This window comes from Ambystoma mexicanum, chromosome 7q, assembly GCF_040938575.1.
Source record: "Ambystoma mexicanum isolate Mex_15411 chromosome 7q, UKY_AmexF1_1, whole genome shotgun sequence".
Classification (NCBI taxonomy): Eukaryota; Metazoa; Chordata; class Amphibia; order Caudata; family Ambystomatidae; genus Ambystoma; species Ambystoma mexicanum.
Genome location: NC_090941.1, coordinates 520,549,345 through 520,575,563, shown reverse-complemented (window position 1 = coordinate 520,575,563; position 26,219 = coordinate 520,549,345). Strand labels below are relative to the sequence as shown.

Sequence of the window (26,219 nt, the reverse complement as noted above, 5' to 3'; positions counted from 1 at the left end):
GTCCAGGCTAAGCAGGCATGATGTGTGGGATTAGTGGCTAAAGAGGCATTTTGGTGCAGCCAGTCTAGTTATTTCATAGTTTGGCTTGACTTTTCTTTAACTCAGCATCTCTGAAAAAAAGTCATGCTAAGTGTAATTACCTGGCTAGACTGGCATTTGAGTGCTGCCAGTCTAGCCGTTTCTTACTGTAGCATTGTATATTTTTCTGGGAATCTGTGATAAAATAACCATGATAAGTGTTATTTCTTCAACTGGCATTTTGGTGCAGCCAGTCTATGTATGTCTAAATGTGGCCTGGCATGCTTTACTGTAACATGCTATTACGTACCTGGACTGGTCTACATTGTGCAGCCAGTTGGACATGCTTTCATTGTGGCATGACATTTTTAATAGAAAGTATTCAATTAATTAAAGCATTAATGTTCCTGTGCACTTTTCGTGACTTGCATTTATTGGATTTTTGGATTTGGGTTATTCTACAAAACAATTGCAAATGCTCTTACTTTTTTAGACAATTGTTCTCAGATGCTTATAATGCTGTATAATGCATTAAAACACATATTTATATCTTTCTCCAAGGGCAGTGTGCAGCGTACCTCTGCAGCAGAACGTTTGTGCATATTGCGCAAGCGTGGTAATCTAGGCCGGACTAGAGTGTGGCGTGACCCATGATTTGTTTGTGAGCTGACACGGGGGGTCCCCTCAGCATGGCTCGCAAGGGGGCCCCCACATTTTGTGCCACACCACTGCATGTGTGAGTATGAATGGGTGACTAAATGAATGAGTGGATGAGTACCTGAGGGAGTTACAGAATGAACGGTGTAAGTAATTGACTGAAAATGGGTGGTTTACGTGACTTGGAGTGAGTGCATGAAGATTCCACCTACTGGAAAGTAAACCAAATGAAAGAATTGAATTTTTGGGTTTAGGTAAATTCACCCTATTAGCTCTTTCGGTTTATCTTGCATTACATACTGAACACATTCCCTATACCGGTTGCAAGTGAATGTACTATGCATTACTTTTTTCCCAACTGCATTGGCATTTTTAGCATCACCCATGAGATATTGCTGCAACCAATGGTTTTGCTGCACTGCAGGCTGCCTTAGGGCTCACTGTAGTGTTGGGCAACATGTTAGCGATTCGAGTTCACTAGGGCAGCTTGGCCAGGGAGTAGGAAGATCATTCTTTCACAGCTGTGGAGAAAAAGACCAGCCCTCTATCCCAGGCCAGGTATATCCTATAGCATTGCAGCAGGGCAGCTATTAAAATTGGTCCCGTACACGATATAATTGGAGACTGGTGCACTTCTTAACAGTAGAATTAACATTTCTCCATATACTTTTCCTAGTATCCACAGATACGCCCAGCCAGGAGGAGTGACATTGATGTAACTGTCCCCACTAGAGCTGGACATGACATATATTATTATTATTATTTTTTTTTATGACATTGAAATTATATTTGTATTTATTTATTTATTGTATTTGTTTGTACGCCCAAACCCGGAGGTATCACAGCGTAAGTTACAGGCAAAATGAAGGAACATACTGGCTACAACGAAAGAGCATTGTATAAATGAGAACAGAAATTGATGTATATAACTATATTCATATATAGTGCATGTGTGTTTCCATATTGCACATTGTATGACATTTTACTGTTTTTATGTACTTTATTTTAATGTTAAATCCAATATAAACTTATTTTGTGATGAACTATACGTGAAGACACTATTCAGTGTTACTCCAGTGTATACGCCAAACGTTGTTGTGATGTTTGTTGATGTTCTAACACATTCTCATCTCGACAGTTTGTAATTCATTTTTTTTTTTAAACAAATTTTATTAATTTTTCCAAAACCAACAAACAATACAAATTGAAGAAGCAGTGTATTTCACAACCATCACATTAATATCACTTAGTCTTGACCTCTGCTCCCCCGGTCCCACCCCCCTTCAAGAGCCTGTTTGTCCTACACATTCAGTATCTGCTGCATGTGGCAGGGTATCACTTTCTTCTGAATCCGCAGAATCCGATATTGTTCCAAACAGTCCTGCTATTAATACTTTCCATGCCATAAGGGTGCCCATTTCTTCTTCCCCACTCATGCTACATGCCTCCTGCCATACCACCGTTTCAGCCTCCGCCCATTTCTGCAATTCCTTCCACCACACCTCCACCCGTGGCTTATGACACTGTTTCCATCCCATGGCAATCCTCCGCTTTGCAAGCACATATGCCAAATCTTTCAATTTCCCAACATGTCTAAGTTTCCGTGCTTTGGGGAACCCTCCCAGTAGGCAGGCCCAGGCCGTATCTATAATGATCGTGACCCCTTTCCCCGCCAGTTTTTGTGCCACTTCTCCCCAGAAAAACTCAATTACTGGGCAAGCCCAAAACATATGTGTCATATCAGCGTTCTCCTGGTCGCACTTAGGGCACGCCCCGCATTTCCAAACTTAGATATTCGCATAGGGGTCATATATGCTCTGTGCGTTATATACAACTGTATTTGTTGTAATCTGGCATTTCCTGATACCTTCTTGTGGTATCCCATGGCTTGTTCCCACATCCTATCCTCCATCTGGGCTCCCACCTCCGCTTCCCAGTTCAATCTCAAATGTGTCAACTCCTTCCCAACCCTAGTCATTACCATCTCATACAATCTCGAAATCTCATGCCCCCCTTCTGATATGTCATATATTATCCCCATAGTGGCATCTGGTGCCCCCGCCAATGCTGTCTCAGGCCACGTATTTCGAATGTTCTGCACCAACCTGTGGTACGTGACATACTGGCCCTTATGCAAGCCCGCTTCTTCCCCTAGTCCTTCGAAATCTCTGATGGTCCCCTCTTACCAAATATCCCGCACCGTTACCAGCCCGACCGATTCCCAATAGGTTCTGATAACCACCCTCAGTTGCTGATCCCCCCCGCCAGGGGAACCAGCGGCACCTGCGGGGGACACGGGTACGGGTCCTCCATCATCCGGCATGCTCTACGCCACATTTTCCACCCAAGAAACATCATCCCCTGAAGCTCCTTCATTTCTGAGCCAGGCAACCAGATAATTTCCTTCAGGTAGAACGGGATGCAGTCCTGCCCAAACAACCTAAATTCGGGGGTTGCTTCATCGGAGAGCCATTTGGCCACATGTTGCAGTTGACCAGCTACATAATAGACCTCAAAATTAGGCAGTTTAATACCCCCCTCTCATGGAAGTTCTCCAACTTCTAGAGCGCCACTCTATTCCGGGTCCCATGCCACAGGAAGTCTCTACACATGCTGTTCAACTTGACAAAAAACTTCTTGGGTATCATATATGGGATATTGCTAAAATAATCCAAAAGCCTAGGCAGGACCACCATTTTCAGCATCGCCCCTCGTCCCATCATTGCTAAGGGCAACTTCTCCCAGAACTTCATACTATTACGGATTCTTCCTATGGCTATCTCGGTGTTATGCCTAAATTCCTCCTCCGCCGTGTGGTACACATCTATTCCAAGGTAGCGGAAGGAACTAACCGCCCATGGTATTGGCAACACTGGTAGTCTTCCTAAGGGGGTTCCCTTGTAGCTGCCCAGCGGGAATATGCTAGATTTTTGGGGATTCACCAATATGCCAGACAGCCCCGCATACCTCTCCATTACCTCCAGAATATACTGTAGATTCTCCTAAGGATATTTCAAATATAATAACAAATCGTCCGCATACAGGGATATCAGATGTTTCTCTCCCCCTACCTCAATACCGATAGTGTCATATTGTTGCCAAAATTGCCACCATAGGACCAGAGGCGAGTGATCTGATAGGACCCTCGCCTATATTCTATTTAAGTAGTCTCTATCACCACATCTGGCGTGGCAAAAACATAATCAAGTCTTGTGTGCAGCTGCTGCGGGGCTGAGTAGTGGAAATAATGCTTCTCAGTAGGATGCTTTAATCTCCACACGTCTGCCAATCCGAAATCGTCAAGCAGCGTCTGCAATGCCCTAGCTGCTGGGGTGGGCCTCTCAATCTTGCCATCAGATCTATCTACCTTGGGGTTCAGCACACAATTGAAATCCCCTCCCCAGATAACCGCACCACCCACACACGCACCCAGGTTGGCGCACAAAGTCCTGAAGTATGCCGCCGTGTTATGATTGGGGGCATACGTGTTTACAATGCACACCTCTTTATTCTCTACCAACGCCCTCACTATAACCATCCTCCCCTCAGTGTCCACAACTTACTGTATTAGCTGGAACGGAACGTGCGGCGCCACCCAAATCATTACTCCCCTAGCATAGGCAGAGTACGGGGAACCCACTACCATACCTTTCCACTTTTTCCCAACCAGCTCCAATTTTCCTCGCGTCAGCTGCGTCTCCTGCAGCAATGCAATATCTTTTGTCTTTTTAAATACAGCATGACCTTGTTCCTCTTTAAGTAACTGTTAAGTCCCCTGACATTCCAGGTTACGATCTTAAGATCTCCCATAGCTCGTTAATATCCTCCTCGCTTCCATTCAGCCAATCCCGCCCACCCATGCGATACAGATACAACCCTCTAGCTCTTCCTCGTAGGCTCAGACACAAACTCAAACTCCCCATAACTATATACACCCCAAACTCCCCTCCTCCCTCCCCTGCCCCCACCCATCCCTTCCCCAACACCACACTCCCCAACTGCTGCCCAGCTCCATCCCTGGATCTCAGGCACCCCCACATCTAGCCCTGCAAGCACAAACCTATGCCCAGGGCTCAGTAGGGTGAAGTCGCCCTAATGGCCACTTAACTATGAATACTAAATGGGGTATAAAGACCAGCTCTGCAAGGCTCTTCATAACAGCAATAGTCACAGTGCTAGCCACATATTATTGAGAAATCTGGCCTTATCTGCCTAATGGCCGCACCAATGACTATAATCAAGTCCCATAGTCCTACACCGCTCCATCCCATGGGGTCCCCATCGTTCACTACTTATCTCCTCCATCTCCTTTTCCCATCTGAATGTCGGGCTCCTGGGGGCAACCCTGCGCTCAAGCCATCCCATGGCATCCTCCGGAGTTTCAAAAAACAAGGTCCTGTGTTTGTGAAAAACCTTCAATTTCGCCGGGTAAAGCAGCATGTATTTATGGCCCGCTTCTCTCAATCTTCCCTTAACGGTCCCAAAGTTCATGCGACTCCGCTGCACAATCATGGTATAGTCCGGGTAGGCCGTTATGTTTGCCGCCCCTCGTTTAATTGTTCCACCCTTTCAGAAGTGTTCCAGTATCCTTTCCAGGTCCCGGTAGTTAAGGATCTTGGCAATTACTGGCCTAGGTGGATTACCTGGCGGCGGCTTCCTCATTAGAACTCTGTGCGCACGTTCCACCGCGAATCCCTGAGACAGAGCTCCTCCAGGTATCTCCTGCAGCAGCATGGATTCGATAAACTCTGTGGGGTCATGGCCCTCTGATCCCTCTGGCAAGCCTACTATGTGGATGTTATTCCGTCGGGCGCGTCCTTCCGCTTCCTCCGCCCTGTTCTCCAGGTTGCCCACTCTCTGCACCAGGGCGTGCAATTCTGCCTTGTGTGAGGTACAGTCCGCAGTGTTCGGGCTCACCTCTTTCTCGAGGGTCTCAGTGCGCTCCGCCAGGGATCTGACGTCCTGCCGGAGTAAATTCACCTCTTCCTGCACCTCACCAACCTTAAGATCCAATGCCGTTTTCAGCTCAGTAACAGCTAGTTCAAGCTTGGCCTCCCAAGCCGCCTTCAGGTCCGCAATCGCAGCCAGGACCTCCTGGTTAGTGCCCGTGACAGGCATGCCGCCCGCAGAAGGCTTATCCTTGCTTTTGGAGCTTTCCGAACCAGGGGACGTCCTGGAGAATTCGTCCAGTGTGGGCTGCCTGCCCTTCGGTCTCACAGCTTTATTGGACATGGTTCTGCGACCGTTGGATCAGGTTTCAGGGGGCCACTCCAGAGGCACACCCAGCCGAGCCCCGTCTGCCACAGTGGGTTGCGCTGTCCCACGTAGCTGTATGAACACCACTCCGGCCACTCCACGGGCTGGGGGAGGGCCAAGCACAGTCCAAATATCACCAGCCCACCCAGGCGCGGGGGCGTCAGTTCCTCAAAGGCACATCCAGCCTCCCCCTAAACCCGTCCCGGGCAGCCCGCGATGGCCTACAAGTCCACCTTCTTCCCTCTTCTCAGTTGTTTGGCAGCACCAGGAGGCCTGTGATGGCCAAAGCGTGCGTGTCATCAAGGGTGTCCGGTGCAGAACACTGTGAACTTCCCAAGCAAAGCCTCTCGTTCGCAGTGCCTCGCTACTGTTATCATGTTGCGGCGCGGCCCAGTTCCTTATTACCTGCCTAAGGGCCGACGCCTGTTGTAGGCTGCGGGGGCACCGCACGCGGGCCGTGCCGCGTGTGCAATACCTCCTGCGCGTTCGAGCACGAGTGCTCCCAGTCGCGCTGCTGCTTAACGTGTGCAAGCGCACTCCAACCCTGCGCTGCCGTTGCACCTCTGCAGAAGTCCTTCTATCAGTCTGCACACCTCCCGCTGACTGCAAGCCGTACCGTGGCTCCTCCTCATTGCCTTAGTTCGGGAACTCTCAAGTGGGACCTCTCGCTCAGTTTCGTTCACTCGGGCTATGCGCCCGTTAGATACATTGTAGTCCTCCCGATGTACTGTTACCGCTGTGATCGCACTACCAGGGATCTCCTGTCCCCATCCAGCTCGTGAGAGCGGATGCCGCCGCTGTGACCCACAGCCGTCCCAGCGGTTCGCGAACCCCTCCTATGTTACGCGAGGGGTCCTCAGCCACACGTGCAGGGCACCCCACCAATTTCTGTCCACAGCACTTCGGAGGTTCAGGCCGATCCGCGCTTGTATCCCGTCACAGGGATCCTTCGTTCCGCGCACACTACAGATGCGCGCACTGTCCGCTTCAATGGCCTGGCCGTCACGCGGCCGACTCCTTCCTTTGTTCCGGCCATCGGTCGGCCATTTTGCTTCATCCTCCGTCCCCGGTGCTCCCAGTCTTATCGTGTTCAAAACTCCGTCGCCATCCCTCCTATGCACTCCAAAAGTTCATTGGGCACGGCCGTCCCGTTCACACACCAGCATGTGTATTTTCGGCAGTCATAGGCACTTTGTTATGCACTATTTCGCCAGGATCACTTCAGGATCTCAGGAGCTCCTCCAGACCACGTACTCCTACATGGCCCTCGTAGCCACGCCCCCAGCTGAACATGACATATATGCTCCGTGAATGAACACAAGGTAATGACACAAGAGTTACTGTTATGGAACAAGCTTTGAAGCTATTCCCCATTTAAGTTGGCCCTCAGCACGAGTAATATTACTTAATTTGCATTATCTACAGGTCGTTTCATTTCAATCGAAGAGTGACTCTGTGATTGAATTTGGACTGATTGAGAGTCCCTGCCGTGCGGGACCAGCCATCACAGGCTCGTGACCCGCACCTTCTTAGGGTGCGCTATTGAAGTCCCCTTTTTGGTAATCTCGCTGAACTCGATGTTAGAGCCAGGTTGGCTGATGTTTCTGGTTTTTCGTATGGCAGATTTCGGTTCATTGGGACTTGCCCGAATGGGTTCATTCCGCTCCCGGTAGAGGCTAGATGAACAAGTTTTTGATAACCAGATAGAATGAGTGACAACTTTCCATCCCTAGACCTTCCTTCGCCAGTATTTTTTTAACAGAAATGAACCTTTCCATGGTAGGACGCCCCTTTCGGTGTATGAAATTGGAGCATATGATAGCTCCACAGACAATGTGATTTAACAGTCTGTTGAGAGAGAGGTCTTACTCATTGGTCTTTCTATCTCTTTGTTTGTTCACAGGTGTTTGATGTCCACCCTCCACTGGAGGAAATTTGAAGCTCACCACAGTAGCAGGAAATAGCTGTTTTGTTGGTGCTTCTAAGCAGTCAACACCCACCTGACATTACCAGTGCGTGGTTCGGTTGAGCACATTTTGAGAGTATTCCACTCCCTGATCGCAATCAATTAGGTCCTTTGGCGTTGATATACCTTCGCTAATTTTATTGATAACCTTGGCACAAATTGTTTTTAAGTGCATGATGAATTTCCCCTGACTGTGTGTGTTCAGAATGAGTGAGGAATGAAACATGTTGGGTTGAATGGGAGTGAAGGAGTGTGGGACAAAGTGGTGAATTTAGCTTTTCATTTTTGGATATTAGACAACTTATTTTAGGTTGGGCTGATAAGAGACAGTTGATTTAGACACACATTTTTGCTTTCCTGTCTTTAAACTTTTCAACTGTACATTTCTTTATGGTTTATGCACACTCCCGATCCCGGTGTGCTTATGTTGTTGTAATTGTGTTTTTGTTTCCCTTTGTGCAATTTCTTATGGACTGTGCCAAAGATTTGTATTAATTGGGAGATGGATTATGCCTCCCTGGCATTTTAATCGTGATTCTTAATTAATGTTGAATATTTAAATAAAATGTATATGTGAATAATCTGTTCAATGTGCATTACTCTTAATCTACTTTTTGTTGTGTAGCCACTTAGGTGGCTACTAACCTTTTAGAGGTACCGGAAATTAACTTTTCTCCCCTTTCAGGTTCTCCTTAGGTGAGGTTGGACATCTCACCCTGTGACGACATACTGTTGACCAAGTCTTTAGTTTATGATGTTTAGGTGTACCTAAATCAGGGGGTTTGTTTGGTCAAACAGTTTAATTCCCCCTCATCTCCTCGTTGTTTGGTGGCACTTTCTGAGTCAGGCAGTGACCAGAACTGCAATATTCCTCTTTAATTTAAATGTCTAACTGTTATGTTATGGAGCTTTCATTCAGTGCCAAATCACCACTGTAGTGGTCCCCAAGCTCCTGACTTGTCTAGGAGTTAGGCGTATTGTGTCCCTGCCAGGGATGCTCAAACCTTAAGGAGGGAAGAGGAAATGAAAGTAAAAAATAAAAAAAGGATGGAAGAGTAGTGAGGATAAGAAATGGGGAGCAGGGGAAGCTTTTGACAGACAGACATCAGTAAGGGTTATGTAGCCAGAAAGAGGTATGTTTGTGATAGTGTGGTGTGTGTGAGTCAGGGACATCATTTGGGGGTCACTAGAGGTCGGTTGTGACCCCTGTGGTCTCCCTTGTTACCCCTTATAATGGATGGTCCTGGCCTGTGGCCATTGGCATGTGGCTCTTTGTTTCTGGAGTGGCTGCCTTTCTTGTTCAGGCATCTTAAAAAAAAGAGGGGGTTCCACAAGTGTAACACTTAAGTAGTGACCCTAAATAATGAAGAATATGAATAACAAATAAATTGGCTTTCTGGAATTCTATGCAATAACTGCTAGACTCATTAAAGGTTTATTTTAGGCACACTTCAGGGGGTGATTCACTGATTTAGTCTGTTCTTAAACACCTCAAATTCACAATGAAGACAAAAACTTCCAAAAAGCATTTAAAGTAGAATGAGCATCTATTTCGGACTAAGTATTTTGCTTTTCGCAAGTTGCAGTTATAGAAGGTTTTTTATGCTGTTGTCTCTGTTACGATCATCACAAGACAGTCCATCTTGGTGTTTTCGTTCACTTGACAAAATCCTTGTGCCTAAAATCGTGTGTATAGTGTAGACATGTTTTACCATTGCACACAAAGTGGCACTTGATTTCATTTTGCCACAATTAATGCGTTGTTGTAATGTGTCTATCTTTCGTAGCTCCCTGGCATGCTGTTCAGGATGTTTGTTTGTATGTAGAAGGTAACCAGTGCCCAGAGTACAGGATACTGTCTGAGTGGCTGCTTTCCCTGCGCTACTCTAAATGCTTTAATACACAGTTATGAACCCTCCCAATGGCATGTATTTTGCCAAACTCTGAAGCCTGAAAAGTAGATCCACACAGGCTTGATATGCGGCCAACTTTGCACCAGACCTGTAGATGAACTGGCCTGCTGTTAAGTCTCACTTACCAGTTTAATGATATCCAATACAGTGTGTAATTTGCTTTCTGACTTTCAGAACATTCAGACACGTAATTGCTAATTGTACTATAATGGTGAGATAGTTATAGCTGGTAAGATAGATCAGTGGGTTGAGCGCTCGCTACTGCATTGTGTGTGTGATCTGCAGGTTGCTGGTTTGAATCCTGGCAAGGCCAACTCAGCCTTTCATCCTTCTGAGGTCGATAAATGAGTACCAACACAGGTTTTGTGATATTGTGTGTATAATTCTTCTATATAAAGCGCTTAAGCATGCTATATAATAACACATCATTATCATTTGGCCTTGGACGTCTGCTTGCATTCACAGTAATTTGGTAATATGGGCCTACACACACTAATATTAATGATACATGTGGCGATCCATTCTTGTATGAAATGAATATCATATTACAGTGATATCGTAACCATATTTTTCGTAGTGTACCGTGGAACAATGCTGTGATGCCACTTCCTGTTTTGTCAAGGGGTGACAAGGGGGGAAAAGTTGTGTGCCATCGCTTCCTGTGATGTCACTTTGGGGTGGGGCAAAGGACATCACTTCCTGTGATGTCATCAGAGGTCAAGGGCTGTGTGATGTCACTTCTGCTATCCCTGGCATTTTTGTGAAATGACATCCCTGGTGTGAGTCCTCAGAAGGGCAGAATGACAGTAGTTGAGGAAAGTGGGCTCTGTATGCGTTGGGTAAAGAATTGGAAGAATGATAGTTTGTTTGTAAAAACAGTTGAGGCTCGAAGTAATTGGATGCGTGATGAGCCCGAGGTGTGCTCAAGCCACTCAGAAAAAAAGAGAATCTTGATAAGGATTGGGTTTATCCTTACACCAGATCAGATCCTGGAGAGGCAGGTTCATGCTGCCAGGCCTGGGCAAGGGGTGAAGGAGAACATCGGGTGGGGAAAGGAAGGAAGGAAGCCGTCGGGAAGAGTGAAGGAGGGGAAAGTGAACATCAGCAGAAGGTTGCAGGAAATGGTAAGTTAGGCCCTAAGGTAATCAGGGTAGTAGAGGTGAACCCAAAGCTTAAAAAAAGGGAGCCAGAAGTGGGTGAACAATTGCATTGTGAAGCATCAAGGAGGTGAAGGCGAAGCCAGTTGATGTGGTGGAAAGAATTCGGAACAGAGGCGTTTTAGGTATGAGCATGTGCCCGAACCTTGAGTAGAAAATAAATATAGTATTGGGAGGCTGAGGGGAGGGGAAGGGAGCACAGCACCATGACCCTGAGAATGAAGAGGGTGATAATCCAAGGACAATGCCAGTAGGATCTCAGGGGTGACCTCTGTTGTGTCTACATCTTTGACAATTTGCAAGAAACTTTTTTCAACCCAATCTTTTGGGACTGAGCCCTATTTCAGACCAGAGGGACTTGGGAGGAGAGGTCCCCAGCACCCTCAAACCATCTACCAAGATCACCAAGAAAACAGGAAGAACAAGAAATACTTCAATGATTAAAGGTTGCGACTGATGGGGTCAGACAAGAGCAGCGTTCTGATTTAAGTTCTTTTTCACTTTTTCCCCGAGTTCCCACCTTTACCCCAATCTACACATTCCCTAAATTGTGTTGAATGATAATTCTTGCATTGTTCCTTTGTGTGAGAGACACTCAGCTGCATGATAGAAGTGTCAGAAGTGGGATCCTTAGAGTCCTAGAAGCCTACCCACAATCTCCAAGAGCTACCTTGAGGGGGGTGAGAGTTACGAGGTCATTCATGCTTCCTTCTAGTAGATGTGATTGATGTAGCAATGAGGATGTGGCCATCTTGTCAGGCGGTTGCGCTTTGGTTTCCATTTGCCTAATAATTTAGCATCCTTTAGGCACTGATGGATAACAGCAAAGTCAGGACTGGTTTTAAAATATGGAATTGATGTGGGAGTAGGAGTGGTGGACCAGGACTATAGGGGCATAGTTAAAGTCCTGCTAGGGCTAGCAGGTCCCCCTCCAATCTGAGTCTGCCAGAAGGAGGATGCCCATAGGGGGCACAATAGGAAATGCTCCGGCAATCCTTGCCTATAGCTCAAAATGTGCTGCCACCCTATGCAATGATTCACTCCTTATGTATGCCTGTGAGCAAGTGATTTCCTTGGAGAAGGTCAGACATAAACACAGCCTTTACATTGTATAGAAGTAGGGAGTTGCTATTTCCGGTCAAGGACAACCACAAGGAGAACGATATGTAGACGTGTACAGCACTCCGTTGCTTTCTAGCTCACCCCGGGGAGGAGACAAAAGTGACATTTGGACTTAAGTTGTTTTCCCTTTTTTAAGTTGCCTCCTTGGTCCACATTTTCTAAAGTACACAAATACGATTTAATGCATTTTGCCTTTATATAAGAACCTCTTGGCTCGGCTTTGTGATACTTACACACAAACCAAAGCTGGCATGGCACTGCTTCATTTGCAGGGCCACCTGCTGATAGAGCCCTCCCCTCTCCATAAATAAGGCGTTCTGAATCTGATTGCCACCAAGAAACAGATGTAGCTCCAGTTCCAGAATTGTACCCACTAGCTTTGCAGATCCATGAGCTAACATCTCTAGGGTGGTATCTCTGGAAAAAGATCCCTTTCCCAAAGAAATAAAAGATGGAGACCTGGGCTTTCTCCAGCCCTAACAACATACTGGTAATGTTTGTATGTGGGAGGATTGATGGATGTCAAAATACATGCGTATGTCCTTTCCTTTACTAATTACCTTCAGGCCCTGAGAAATTCCATAAAGCAAGGCCTAGTGACTGTGGCTAGTTACCGGTCTTGCACATTTCAGACACATTACCCATTATAAGATGGGGTGTCCCTTTCACGTCATCTGTGGCCTCCATAGCACAAGAAACAAGGGGCCATTAACACATTTAACAGTAAAGGGGGCAAGCACAGACAAGGGCAGGTCGGCTAACCTGCTGTAGCTTGTTAGCGCCCAGGCTATGGAGCTAGATGTGACTCGGCTATAGGGCAGTCGGGAGTAAAACACTCGACAGGTGGGTCCCTCTGGGAGACATGGGAGCCTGTTCCCAATAGCCAGTCTACTGGTGATCTATGTGGGTGCACCGGGCGTGGCAGCGCACACATTCTGATGCTGGTCGGGTGCTCCTCTGAGCCTTAATGCTGGAATCCCTTGGACTTGACACAGAGCTTGAGAGTTGCTGTAGGTGTACAACCACCAGTCCTAGAAGTGCCACTGGAGTCCCACTCCAGGCCCCTCCCCAATCCCACCCTCCCCAGCAGTGAACAGACTTGATACTCATGGGACAGTGAAGGTGGGTGCGCAGGCACTGTTCTTCACTGTGGGGCAGGTGTGTATCTGGAAGTCTGGCCTCTTGCTGCTAGGCAGCCAACCCTTGTGTTATGGGTGTACAGGTATTCTGCCTCCCGTTCCCTTCACCAGTAGAGATTTAAGAGAGGAGCTGAGGGCGGCCATTTTGACATCCACCAATTTGAATACTGAAAAGGCGATGCTGCATAGTTTATTTTAAAAAGGGTGCCACGTTAAGTGTACTTATGATTCTTGTAATGCAGGTCAAGGGTATTTCTATGAGCATGGATAGAGAGCAGATGGATGGGAAGTTGGCAAACATATAGACCGGTTATGGCATGCGTACAGTCACGTAGGGGGTGGCCACATAGAGAAAGGACGCCTGCAGGGTGTGAGTCCCACCTCATGTGTCGTCTCCCCAATATACGCTGCTTTGCCAATAGTTTTGGCATGCAAGTGGCACTGTAGCAGCACTAACTGTGGGTCCAAACTAAAATGTAAAGGAAATGCTGTTCGGGTGTGGCAATGTGGATTTCTATGCAGGCACTCTTCCCATAAATAACACAGGTGGGGCAAGTTGAAATGTAGTGTAATTAATTACAGTCCCCACTTTCTAAGGCTGCTTGCTTGGTCAGACTCCAACGGGAGCAGTGAACTCACCTTTGTCCAGGTGTACTCATATCCATCCACATTCATCACAGGCATGACGTAGAAGTCAAGATATTTCAGAAGCTTATTCATAAGCGAGTCTCTGTCATAGAATTCGGTTGCCTGCAAAGCAAGAAAATGCAGAACACACGTTTCAATATCTAGATACAATAAAGCACACGCTCTATGGACGATCATGGGCAACAGCACAGGATAACATTTTTCTGTAAAAGAAATTGCGTCACCTGCAGTTTCTGTTTCTGTAGCATTTGCCCCTACACAGCGACTGATCTTTCCTGCTCAGCCCATTCTTATTTACAATTTCCATGGTGATTTATTTTGCCACACAGATGGAAAATGTGTCCATTTTTTATTTTGAAGATTGACATATCTTCATAACAGTACAATACACCATAACACATAAAGACAATCAAATTCAAGTTAGTAACATTGGTTGTCGAATTCCAAAAGGATTAACTAAAAACCGGTCTACACCTATTGCCCATCCCTTGCGCGCAGCGTTCGCACTCGAAAGACAGCCACCTGGACTCGCCTGATACTCGAAGAGTGAAATATTAGAAATATTAGAAATAAAAAGGTCCACCGTATAGCAGCGTGAAAAGGACAAAAAAGTAAAAAGTAAATAAAATCCTCTTTGCAAGCACCATCGCAGGAGCCACTTCACATATAGCATTCGGTTTCTAGTGGTAGGGAATTAGCTCTCATTTTCAATAACATGGACCATTTGTCAAGTTTATGAAACCAATCGAGGGACAATTCATATCCCAGAGAACATTTTAGGGACCGGCGATACAAAGTCGCTGCCCTCTTATGCAATTCTGCGTCTTCATATTTAGGCCCCTTGGTCTCATGATATTTAGCTGTGAGGCTCTTGATCGCAGAAGGAGGCTAGGCCTCAGCGGTAGATAACCCCACATTTATACACCAAGTATACTAAAATACCCCAAAGTTATTCAAATTGATTTGAAGTTTGAGCGTCAAACAAACTCATAGCTAAGTTGATTTTTGTCATATCAAGGAGAATAAAATGTGTCAAACAATATCAAGGATTTCTCAAAATGTTCAGTCAAAAAAGAACGGGATTTCATTCTAACAAGTCGCCCATTGTCCATAGGCTACAATACTGTAGCATTACATATGTTGAAATAAATAAAAGCTTCTTCAAAAATAAAATGTATTTTGGGCCTTTTGAAGTAACACCACAAGGGTCACTCTCCAGTATTCTTTGGCTTATTTAACATAGCCGCTTGTTTTAGTTGGACACAGTCTTCCTAACATAGCTCACACGTATGCTCTTTACTGCTCCTGTAAACAGCTGTTTTGCTGTGGCTGTTTCCTACAAAACAATGAGCAAACTATAAATCTAAAAATAAGAAGTTGCTATTTTGTAAAGCAGACAATACTGTCAGTTCAATAGTTATAAACACATTGATTACGATGCATAGACTGCACTGCCCCTTTTCCTTCGTTTTACTTAGGCAGGCCCTGGGGCCTAGTCACATGGCAGGTGCATGCCTCTTTAGGGTGGGTGGCAGGCTTCTCCAGAGAGGAAGTAAAGTCCCCTTGTGCACCCCCACTGAGGGTCATGTATTCAATGGTCTTACACCTGTGAGCATACTACTGAATATATTTCCACATGTTTGACACAGTACATATGTGCCCTCCTTCCCTGATGAATGCCACAACTCCTCAAGCAGAAACATGTTGGGTTTGGTTTGAATCATTTGACAGCAATTGCACCCATTGGGAATAGTACTAGTCCCCTTTTTAAATCATTAGATTCGGAAAATGTTTCTCAATAGAGTTGTTCGTGGAATTGTTTTACAGATACCTTTTTAACTATTTCTTTAAATATTTGTACTAAGAGGGTCTGGTTCGTAGGCTTCACTCATTTGTTTCAGCGGGTTCGGTTGTTTGAAGAAAGAACAATGTTCAAAGTCTTGAATAGTATTAGCGACTTGTTTCTGCCATATGGAACACACATGTTAGTTTTGGAATTGTGAATTTCAGATATACAATTATAACACATGCCCTGGGAAATCCTATCACGCAATTTAGTTGATTTGTTTATAAACACACAGTAAGAAGAGAAAATGTTATGCTGTACTCACATGTCCTATGAACCACATACAAAATGCAGGGGACACCCATTCCCTAGCATGGATGCCGCAGTCAATCCAGATAGCACCCTTTGCAGTTTTCTCTTTACCAGAAAGCTAAAAAATAATTAGATACATAATTACCATCGATTAATCAGGTCTACAACAGTGAACGATAAGCCAAAAAAGAAACTTCTCGCAAATGCAAAGTCTGTGATAAAATATGCATGTGAATTGGAAAGCAATTTATAGCAAAGCAAAACCTTCACACATTCAGGTCATGCTTGACACGTGTGTCTGATAGTGTGACATATGACACGCCTGGTGCATAAGCCTGTATTGTAAAGGGGAGATGCTAGATGCAAGCCCCTAGTCAATGGCATTTGCAAGTACTGCACGGTGGCTTCTGTCTCCCGGGGGAGACTTTATCACAGGGGAGGGTTTGTTTTGTGACACCGGCTCAAGAGTGCACCAGAGGTGTATGTATGTGAACCGTTCATGTATGCAGTGACCGTAGATATCTTTGCATATGCACGTGACCCTCCAAACTCTGTTATGATGATCCACCATGGAGCATCATAGCAGACCACACAGTTCTTTGTTGTTTTTTTTTATTTATTTATTTATTTACAAGTATATACAAAAAAAACCAACATCAAAGTACAGAGGAACAACAAGGAATAGAAAAAAAAACGGATCAAATAAAATCATTGAACATGTTCCAAATCTTTTCATATGAGGACAACTTAAATTTCAATTTGTAGATCATTTTTTCTGTTCTAGACAGGCTATGCATTTCTTGAACCCATTCCTCAAATGACGGACGGATCCGACCTTTCCATCCTCGAAGGATCAACCTTTTAGCAACAATGGTTGCTCTGAAAAGCCATTTCTTGAGGGGAGAGCTGACTTCAGCCAGCTCAGAATCTTCCCCAAGGATCATTGTCTTAAAGTCCAGGACACACCCTTCACCCAAGATTCTGACACACACATCACAAATGTCAATCCAGAAAGCCCTGACCCGCACGCAGGCCCATAGCATGTGTTCCAATGATCCCACTTCCAGAGCACAACCCCAACAATCAGCGTTGTCAGTCATACCCCTTCTATGTAACGTTTCCGGACACCAATACACACGGTTCAGGATCTTAATTTGTCTAGACCTTTCGCCCAGATTCAGCGAACATAATGAGACATTTCCGCATATATTCTGCCAGGCCTCAAGATCAATATCAGACCCAATTCTCTCGCTCCACACTTCCCGTAAATTGTCATTGTTCCGAAAATACGACACGAAAAGATTGTATAACCTACTGGCTAAACCACCTCCCTGTCCATTAGAATCCGTCAGAAAAATAGTCATGTCAAAGGAGTCAGACCAGTCCACCTCACCGGCAGACCTCTTGAGTCGTCTATAAGCCGAGTCCGACAAATCCTCAAAACTCCATCTCTCTCTCAGCTCAGCAGCAGTCAGCCACCGAACATCATTTCCCAAGTCGGAGACCTTTTTAACATTCGTTAGGAACCATTCGGGCCAAAAAATTGTCCTGGAGTTATCTCTAATCCTAGGATTCAGCCAGATAGAGGCATTCTTACACTTAAAAGCGTCCCTACCTAGCAATGTCAAGACCTCAATCCAAGAGTTGCGCAAAAGGGACGTGGTTAACAAACTACCACCCGGAATCTTTGTGTTAGTGGTCAACAGTGCTTCCGGGCCCAGTGGCTCATATGCATTCGACTCCGCCACCGCCCATCTGTCCAGCTTACCATCCAAAAACGGAACAAAAGAATGAGCAGAAAATGCTAAATGGTAGGCCTTAAAGTTCGGAACTCCTAGACCACCCAAATAAATCGGACGCTGCAATTTCCATAGACTAAGTCTGGGCGGTTTCCTGTCCCATAGAAATTCTTGAACAAGGCGGTCTAGATCTTTCCAATAACTACACTTTATTCTTAGAGGAAGCATGCTGGTTATAAAGTTAATCCTGGGAGCCAAATTCATTTTCAGGGCATTGACTTTACCCCATAGTGAAAGATTAAGTAAAGACCACTTTTCCAAAACCAATTTGCAATCTTGTACCACCACACTCATGTTTTCATCAACCATACGGGAGACTGGAACTGTCAACCATACCCCTAAGTAGCGTAAGCGCCTATCACACCAAGTAAACCCCAGCCCCACAACCAGGGATTTATCACATCTGTTAGACAGAGGCAACACTTCTGACTTCAGGTGGTTAACCTTGTATCCAGAACAATCATGAAAATTCGACAAAATCCTCATCAGACATGGCAGGGACATGTCCAAATTCTGCAACACCAACAAGAGGTCATCAGCATAAAGCCATGCCTTTTGCACCACACCCCAACATTCAATGCCCTGTAAATTCGGTTCATTCTTTATGTAAATTGCGAGGGGTTCAATCGCTAAAATGAATAACAGAGGAGAAAAAGGGCAACCCTGTCTCGTGCCCCGCTTCAAACAAAACGGTTCCGACACCACTCCATTAGTCTTAACGTCAGCCGTCGGACTGGCATATAAAAGAGCTACCCAGGAAATAAAATCCTCTCCCAGATTCATCTCCCTCAATACCGAGTATAAATAATTCCAATTAACTCTGTCAAAAGCTTTTTCAGCATCTAAGGACAGGATGGCTGCATCACCGACCAATCTGTCCGCCATTTCCATGGTTAACAACAATTTCCTGATATTACTGGACGTACGCCGACTCTTCATGAAACCAGATTGTTCCTCCCCAATCAAAACCGGCATGAACTGTCCTAAGCGTAAAGCAAGAACGTTGGCCAAGATCTTGTTATCTGTATTGATAAGGCTGATTGGACGATAACTAGCTGGCTGATTGCAATCCTTATCCTTTTTTAAAAAGACCGAAATCGACGCATGGTTAGTATTCTTAGGTAACGACCCAACTATTCTGCTCGACACAAACATATCTCTCAGGAGTTCCAAAGCCGAGTTCGGGAGGACCCTGTAAAATTCACATGGAAGGCCATCCGGCCCCGGAGATTTACCCACATTCAGCCCGGAAATTGCGCCTTTAATCTCATCAATTGTTATCATTTCACCAAGAAGATCACGCTCAGCAACTTGGATCCTAGGCAAATTCAAATTACCAAAAAAGCTCTCACCCCTACCTGTAATACCAGCTTCATCGCCATACAGATTCTCATAAAAATCGCAGAAGATTGAGTTAATTTTAATTGGATCAAAAGTGATTCTACCCTTCTTGTCAATCATGGAAGCTATAGCCGACTCTGAGATCCTTTTTCGCAACCGGTATGCCAGCCATCTGTCACAACACTCCCCTTTCTCAAAATATGTACACCTAGAGTAGAACAAACTACGCTCGGACCTCATTGACAAAAAATCTTCCATTTCTTTTTTGAGTTTTTTCAATTCAGCAAGTTTCACTGAATCTGTTGGATCGAGCATCAGATCCCGAGAAATTTCACCAATACGTAAGTCAAGCTCACGCCTCTTACCCTCTTCTCTCTTCCGTTTACCACTAGACAGCCCTAAACACACACCACGCATACAGCATTTAAAGGCCTCCCATGTATTTGCCACACTGATCTCTTCTGAGCGATTCACCCTAACAAAATAATCAGCTTCAGTAACGATCCGGTCCAAAATATCATCATCTAATAGAATAGAGGTATTCATTTTCCATGAGAAGCTTCTTTTACACTGAAATTTAAGTCTCAATTGCAACACAACAGGGGCATGATCACTCAGTACAATATTACCGATATCGGTAGAGACCCGACTGTCTGAAACTGTCCCACCAGTGAAAAACATGTCTAGTCTAGAAAACACTGCATGTGCACTGGAATAAAAACTGTATTGCCTCTTGTCCGGATGCTCTAGACGCCATATGTCATTCAAACTATGTTCCTCTAAAAGCGACCTAAGTGCCCGGTAATGATGATCGCAACGAAGTACACGGCCGTTCTGACTCTTATCCATTTTCGGATCAATCACTGTATTAAAATCACCACCAAGCAGAACATTAGTATTATTCAACTCTAAAAGAGTCTGTGCCACCATTCTGAAAAAGGATCCATCATCCACCGTAGGAGCATACACATTGCAGAGAGTTAACAATTCCCCCTGAATCTCGATCAACAACGCAATCATTCGACCTTCTTTGTCTGCAATTTTGCGTATAACTTTCATAGGCAATTTCTTTCGAAACAAAATAACCACCCCCCTTGATCTGGAAGTGAAGGAAGAGCCAACAGCTACACCAACCCATTCCCTTTCCAACCCAGATATTTCATCCTCCAATATGTGAGTCTCCTGTAAGAAACGGATGTCTGCATGCATGTCCTGCAACATTTGAAACACTTTCTTTTTCTTGAGCAGGTTATTGATCCCGTTCACATTCCAGGAAATAATACGTAGGTCATCAGAAGTCCCACCTGAGTGGGAAGTCATCTTTACACTACGAATATCAAAAAAATCAAAAGTAAAAGGAACACAAAAACAAATAAAAACAATAAGCAAAAAATAAAAAGAACGAACAAGACAGTGAAGTCTATTCAGCCCAAAAAGAAAATTGAACAACATTGAGAACCATCCCCAGGACCCCTCCCTATGATGCAATAAAAGACATCTATGTGGTCAGAAAACCCTGCCAAGAAAGATAACAATAGTTAGTAATGAATGAAAAACCTAAACCCCCAGTCATCCCCCCAAAAAGAAGAAACCCCACCATCGAGAATCACACTGACAATCACAGAATAGGTATAGCAAACAATCGCTACTTTAAAACATACAGTCAAACCCCACCCCACACTCAACAGTAACCAGAATAGGACAAAAACCAATTTGCACCTATTCACAACATCGAAAGAACCGTGCAAAAAACAGTAAGGCTAGAAAGGTAACTTCAAATGTATATATATATATACTATGTAAAAGCACTGTGGTCATACCATTCATGAATATCTAAACAGTGTCATCGAACATCAATATCAGCACACCAGGCTACCCCATCACTATGGTGCAAACATCGAAACATCTGAGGCGGCTAAGAACACGTCAATGGCAACTTTTCAATAAAAGTTAAAAGGTAATGGGTAAAGGAACATTTGGATATCCACATACAATATGTGTAGGATAGCACAGAAAAGGCAGTGCCTCCTGGTGGTTAATCTAGCCAAAGTAATGAGCACATGTACTAAAATCAGCCATAATTGACCAGAAGTCTGTTCCATAGTCCCCTTTGTAAACAAGATCCTTTGTGGTCACAAGGCTAGGCGACTGAAGACTGCCGGAATTGAAATAACACTGACATTCCTCACAAGTTTTTAACTTCCCAACTTCATGAGCAGTGAAGGCGTGCCAATGTGACCACAGCGGAGTAAAAGGAAGAACTGCATCCTGGGCACAACACAATACAGCTGTAGTCTCAGCCATGAAGTATAATATCTCATCATATATTAAGTGAGGAGCGGATGTCTGCATGCTTGTAAGATGACTGCACTGGCTCTGAATCAAAGAAAAGACCGGACAGGCAATATGGCAGTCTAACAGTCCCACCAGAAGTCTTCCGAAAAAGGGCCTTGTTTGCAATTGATGGCTTGTGATTACCATATGCCCCAGGGGCACAGAGCTGCAAGGGAATCCTGCGCAGCCCGGGAGCGCCCCCAGGATACCACAGCCCCTGACACGAGGGTGACAGTCCTGACAACCCGAGCCCCACATGGACAGCACATACCCCAAGCTGGAGGAGATGATGCTGCTCTCCGTGTCCGGAGGTTCCCAGCCATTCCTGGGCGCAAGCGCCACTGGAGAGTCCGGACACAGCCCTCAAGGGGGAATCGGGAGAATCCTTCCAGCACCTACCGCCAGGAATCCGGGGAAGAAGGGTGTTGTCGGAGCCGGGCCGTGCACGCAGTGTCTCCGCACCATCCACACCTGAAGTCGCCGTAGCTGGTTCCTGGACACGACGCGAGCGGCATTTCCGTATTCAACGGCCGTGATGACGCATACACGCACACGTCTCACGCAAATGTTGAAAGGTCCTTTCCTCACGCGGTACATCACCGTGAGTCGGGATCCAAAGGCACGCAATTCGATTCCATCGAATGGCATGGTGGGGGGGTTCCACAATAATTTCAAATAACGTGAACTGCCAAAATCTGGCGGCGCCATTTTAAAAAGCGAATATCAAAAGAACATAGTTAAAAATAATGATAATAATTAAAAAATATACAGACATGGTGGGGCGGGGGGACACTAACAATGTCACTCACTGTTCATGGGTGGTGCTGGAAGGCCCCTCTTGTATGTTTCTAGCCAATCTAAGGCTAATGCAGGATCAGATGTGTTTCTGTCCCCATCAGGAAACACAACAGTAAGAACATTATTTCTGCTAAGAAAGGCTTTTAAAGTGAGTTGACTAGCCAGTTCTTTAGCACTCCGGAAAGATCTTCTTCTATGTAGGATCTCCTTATGATAATCAGGATAGACATAAACAGATCTACCTTTGAATAAGGCTTTCCCAACCTGTCTGGCAGCTTTCATCAAACGTTCCATAGATCTTATATGTAAAAAAGTGACCAAAAAATGCCGAGCTCTGTTCCCCAGATGTTTACCAATCCGAAAGATATTATCTATGTCTTCATTCCTGATTGCAGAGCACTGGAAACTGTCTTTAAAAATCTGTAAGACCAGGGATGGCAGATCCTCCTCATCTCCATCTGACTCCTCTACACCAACCAATCTGATGTTTCTTGCTCTGATTCACATCTCCAAATCCAAGTGTTGTTCCCTTTCAGTCTTCAAGTCAGATTGTAGGTTTTTGTATGCCTGGAAGCTGCCAGCAATCTCAGAGCTCATAGTTGAAGAGGATTTTTCTAGTTCTGTGACTCTGCCATCCAGCTGACTGGTTTTCAGATTGAGCTCAGCCATTGTCAGTTTAATATCACTGACATCCTGGGCCACCTGAAGAATGGTTTTGTAGACATCGCCAAGGCTAGGGGTTTCTTCCATCTCAGGAACTTGTTTAGATTTCTTGGAGGCTGGATTTTCTGCTTCCCCAATCTTTTTCTTGGAGCTCATTATAATTTCAATATAAATAGCTTCAGGGAGAGGTCCAGTGCAGTTGAGTTAAGCTGCTACTCCACTGCCAGCCATTCTAGAACCTCCTCTTTGTTGTTATTTAAAGTTCCTCTGTATCATATGAGGAAGTTGCTGATGATTGGACAAAACCTGTTCTCCTCGTGTCACATTGTAGAGCAGAGGTCTTCAAACTGTGGGGCACACCTCCCCACTGTGGGGTGGGGGGGAGCGGGCTCATCCCCGTGGGGACACGAGACCCCAGCCTGAGATGCTAAAATAAAACTAAACATGTTTTTAATTATTTTTTTTAAATGAAGGAAAGATTTAGCGGGCAGGGGGCGCCATGGGCAGGGGAGGCTCATCCATAATTGGTGAGGGAGGCATTAACCCAGTGGCCCCCTCACCCACTGAAACACTGAGCACTCCCTCAGCTGCTTTTTCCTGCTGAGGGAGTGGTCCTGGGCTGGCTGAACTGTCAAAGGGAAACAATGTTTCCTCAGCCGCACATGCTCAATGAGCTGTGCAAGGCTGAGGGTGTTTTTCTTTGCCAGACTTGCATAGCTCCTGGGAAATGGGAAATGCTGGCTGGGGAACTGCATGTCTGCATGTGTGAGGGGGGGGGGCTCCTGCACCTCCTTGCACATGTAGACACAGAGCAGGCTGGAGTGGGGCGTTTCAGCACCCATGCACAGTCCCTTGCATGCATGTGCAGGAACCAGGAAGTTCTTGCTTCCCGATTCCTGTTCATGATGCAGGAGCTGGAGCGCCGTGGAGGAAACTTTAGGACGGGGTAGAAGGTTCATTCATTTTTTATTTAAATATGTGTATGGATGCGTGTAAGCTTGTGTTATGAGTGAGTGTATGGTGATGGGTACTGTGTGAATGTGTGTGTTTGTGTTGGTCTGTTGATCTGATTTTGGCGAGTGGAGGGTAAGGGAGGAAGGAGGGTTGTACAACAAAGGCATTTAAAAGATGCCTTTCCTGCACAATCCCCCTACCCACCTGCCAAAATCAGCTCTCCTTCTGAGGTGCTGGAGCCCAGGGGACAATGATGGTATTTTGTTACTTTTTTACTGGACATCTATCATAGATATCCATTCAAAAATGCTTTCTCTTTGGGCCCCCCAGAGCCTTGCATACACATGTAATCACGTTGATTGTATTAGGCGCTGTGGGGCCCAGGGGACAGGGATGCAAACTGTTTGACTTTTTACCCCATTTTTTTTCAAAGTATGCTCTAAACTACAACATTTTAACCCATTATTGAAAAATAAATCCTGGAGGGAGCGGATCTCCCCTTGATTGTTTGGGGCTCCCTTGCTATGCTCGGTCGCTATGGCATATCTGGGAGAAATATTTATGCCCCTCCACTTAAAAAGTTCACCAGCCGCCACTGGAGGAAGTTGGGCAAAATAGATTTTGGGAGGGAGTGAATCCTAAAATGGCACTGCAGTGAACGCCTGATTAAAGAAAGATGAAAGTCTTAATTTGGTCATTATCAATCTGGGCACCTCTTTTCCCACCCATACAACGTTTCTCTTTGAGATACCCCATTTGGACCAAAGTGAGGATTTTAAAAGCAAAATAGTCAAACTAGAATTCGATGCCATAGTGCAGAGAAAGCCAGTGTAGTGCAGACAGGATGCGAGTGATCTGGTCAGACATTCTAACCCTTGTAATCACATGGGCTGTAGAGGCACGCAGGGATTTTGGACAGGCCAGCCAGGGAACAGCCTTACCTGTGTCCAATCGAGAAATCAATAATGCGGGGCCAACATAACAATGGTATGTCAATGTGCCTAGAGACATGGCAATCGCATGTGGGCACTGTAGAAACTGCCCTGGAAATATGTGACAAATGAGGTAAAGTGGAATCTGGCATAACGTTTTATTTTCCGGGGAAATGTAGAAACTGTCATGGTAATCTGGGCATACATAAAGCAAATGTGTGCAGGTAACGTAGATTCTTTCATGACAATTATGCTTAAATGGGGAAATGCAAATCTTTCATTGCAGTATTCATACCAGCCTTATCATTGTTTGCGGAAATTTGAAAATGTCATGGCAGTGTGCAAACCGGCATGCAGGTTTTGTGGGCGCAATGTAACATTTTCACCAAAATCTAGAAAGTGCAAATATATATTTTGGGGGGGTGGCGGGGTGGGGGCGTCGCGGTGTAAACACTACCACTGTAATGTGCGGATAACTGTTGAAATGTTAAAAATGGCTTGGTGGTTTTTTGAGGGCACAACGAAATTGACATGGTAATGTGCAAATTAGTATTTATTACAGTGGCTATGTAAAAACTGGTATGGCAATGTGTTCATATCGACTTGGACTGCTCCATAGCACATAATAGAAAATCTAATTGTATTTTGTATTTTTTCTGGTACATTTATTTTTGATAGGACCAAAACAATGATGTGTTCATTTATTTTGGCATAGAATTTCAAACTGCTTTCATTTTTTGGTATCCAATTAAAGATTCAGCTTGGGCCCTAGTTGTGTAGGGACACACTGCACCATGCACTAGGGATTCAGTGTTTACATCCAGCTTGTATGTTTCCGATTGGCATATACACGATTGGCAGCTGAGGAAAAACGCTGTTCTGGTGTACTGTGACTGTCCTGACATGAGGTTTTGGACTTTTCCATGAGTTTGCTTCAGATATACATGTAAAACCAAAACCTACAGCTTTGAAGCCAATTGTTCTGGAAAAAATGTGTTTTACCAAGTTCCATTTTGCCTATTTTTTCTGACATTTTCCACATGAAAGAGCCCTCACAGCCAGTTATTAGGGATAGGTATTGCATTTACAGCTCACTCGATCATTTCCAGGAAGGGTGGATAACGTGTCACAACCTTTTCAACTTTTCGCAAGCTTTTCTGGGCAGTGCACTCTAAATTACTAATCATTCTCTTTTGTTCTAATGTTTGATTTGAAGTCGTGCTTGCCAAGGCTATAGTTACAAATATTGCAATTTCCCTTCAGCAGAGCTCTCTCTTAGGAGAGTTGGGGCACAAACACTTTGGGCATGGACCCTGCAGTGAGTGCATACTAGCTATTGGAATATTCTGCCATGGCTGGATGGTGACCTTGAACTTATATATACCCAAACCTTGAAAAGTATCTACCTAAGCAATAACACGTGT

General features: G+C 45.1%; 1 protein-coding gene across 1 annotated transcript in view; it reads right to left on the bottom strand.

Annotated features, from left to right (window-relative positions):
* Positions 1 to 26,219, bottom strand: part of CPB2 (carboxypeptidase B2) — a 298,149-nt gene that overhangs the window by 122,534 nt on the left and 149,396 nt on the right. Inside the window, exons 6-7 of the mRNA XM_069640447.1 lie at positions 15,988 to 16,092; positions 13,868 to 13,978 (exon numbers count right to left, since the gene is read on the bottom strand). Of these exons, the coding sequence (XP_069496548.1) occupies positions 13,868 to 13,978; positions 15,988 to 16,092 (216 nt within the window). The remainder of the gene's footprint in view (positions 1 to 13,867; positions 13,979 to 15,987; positions 16,093 to 26,219) is intronic.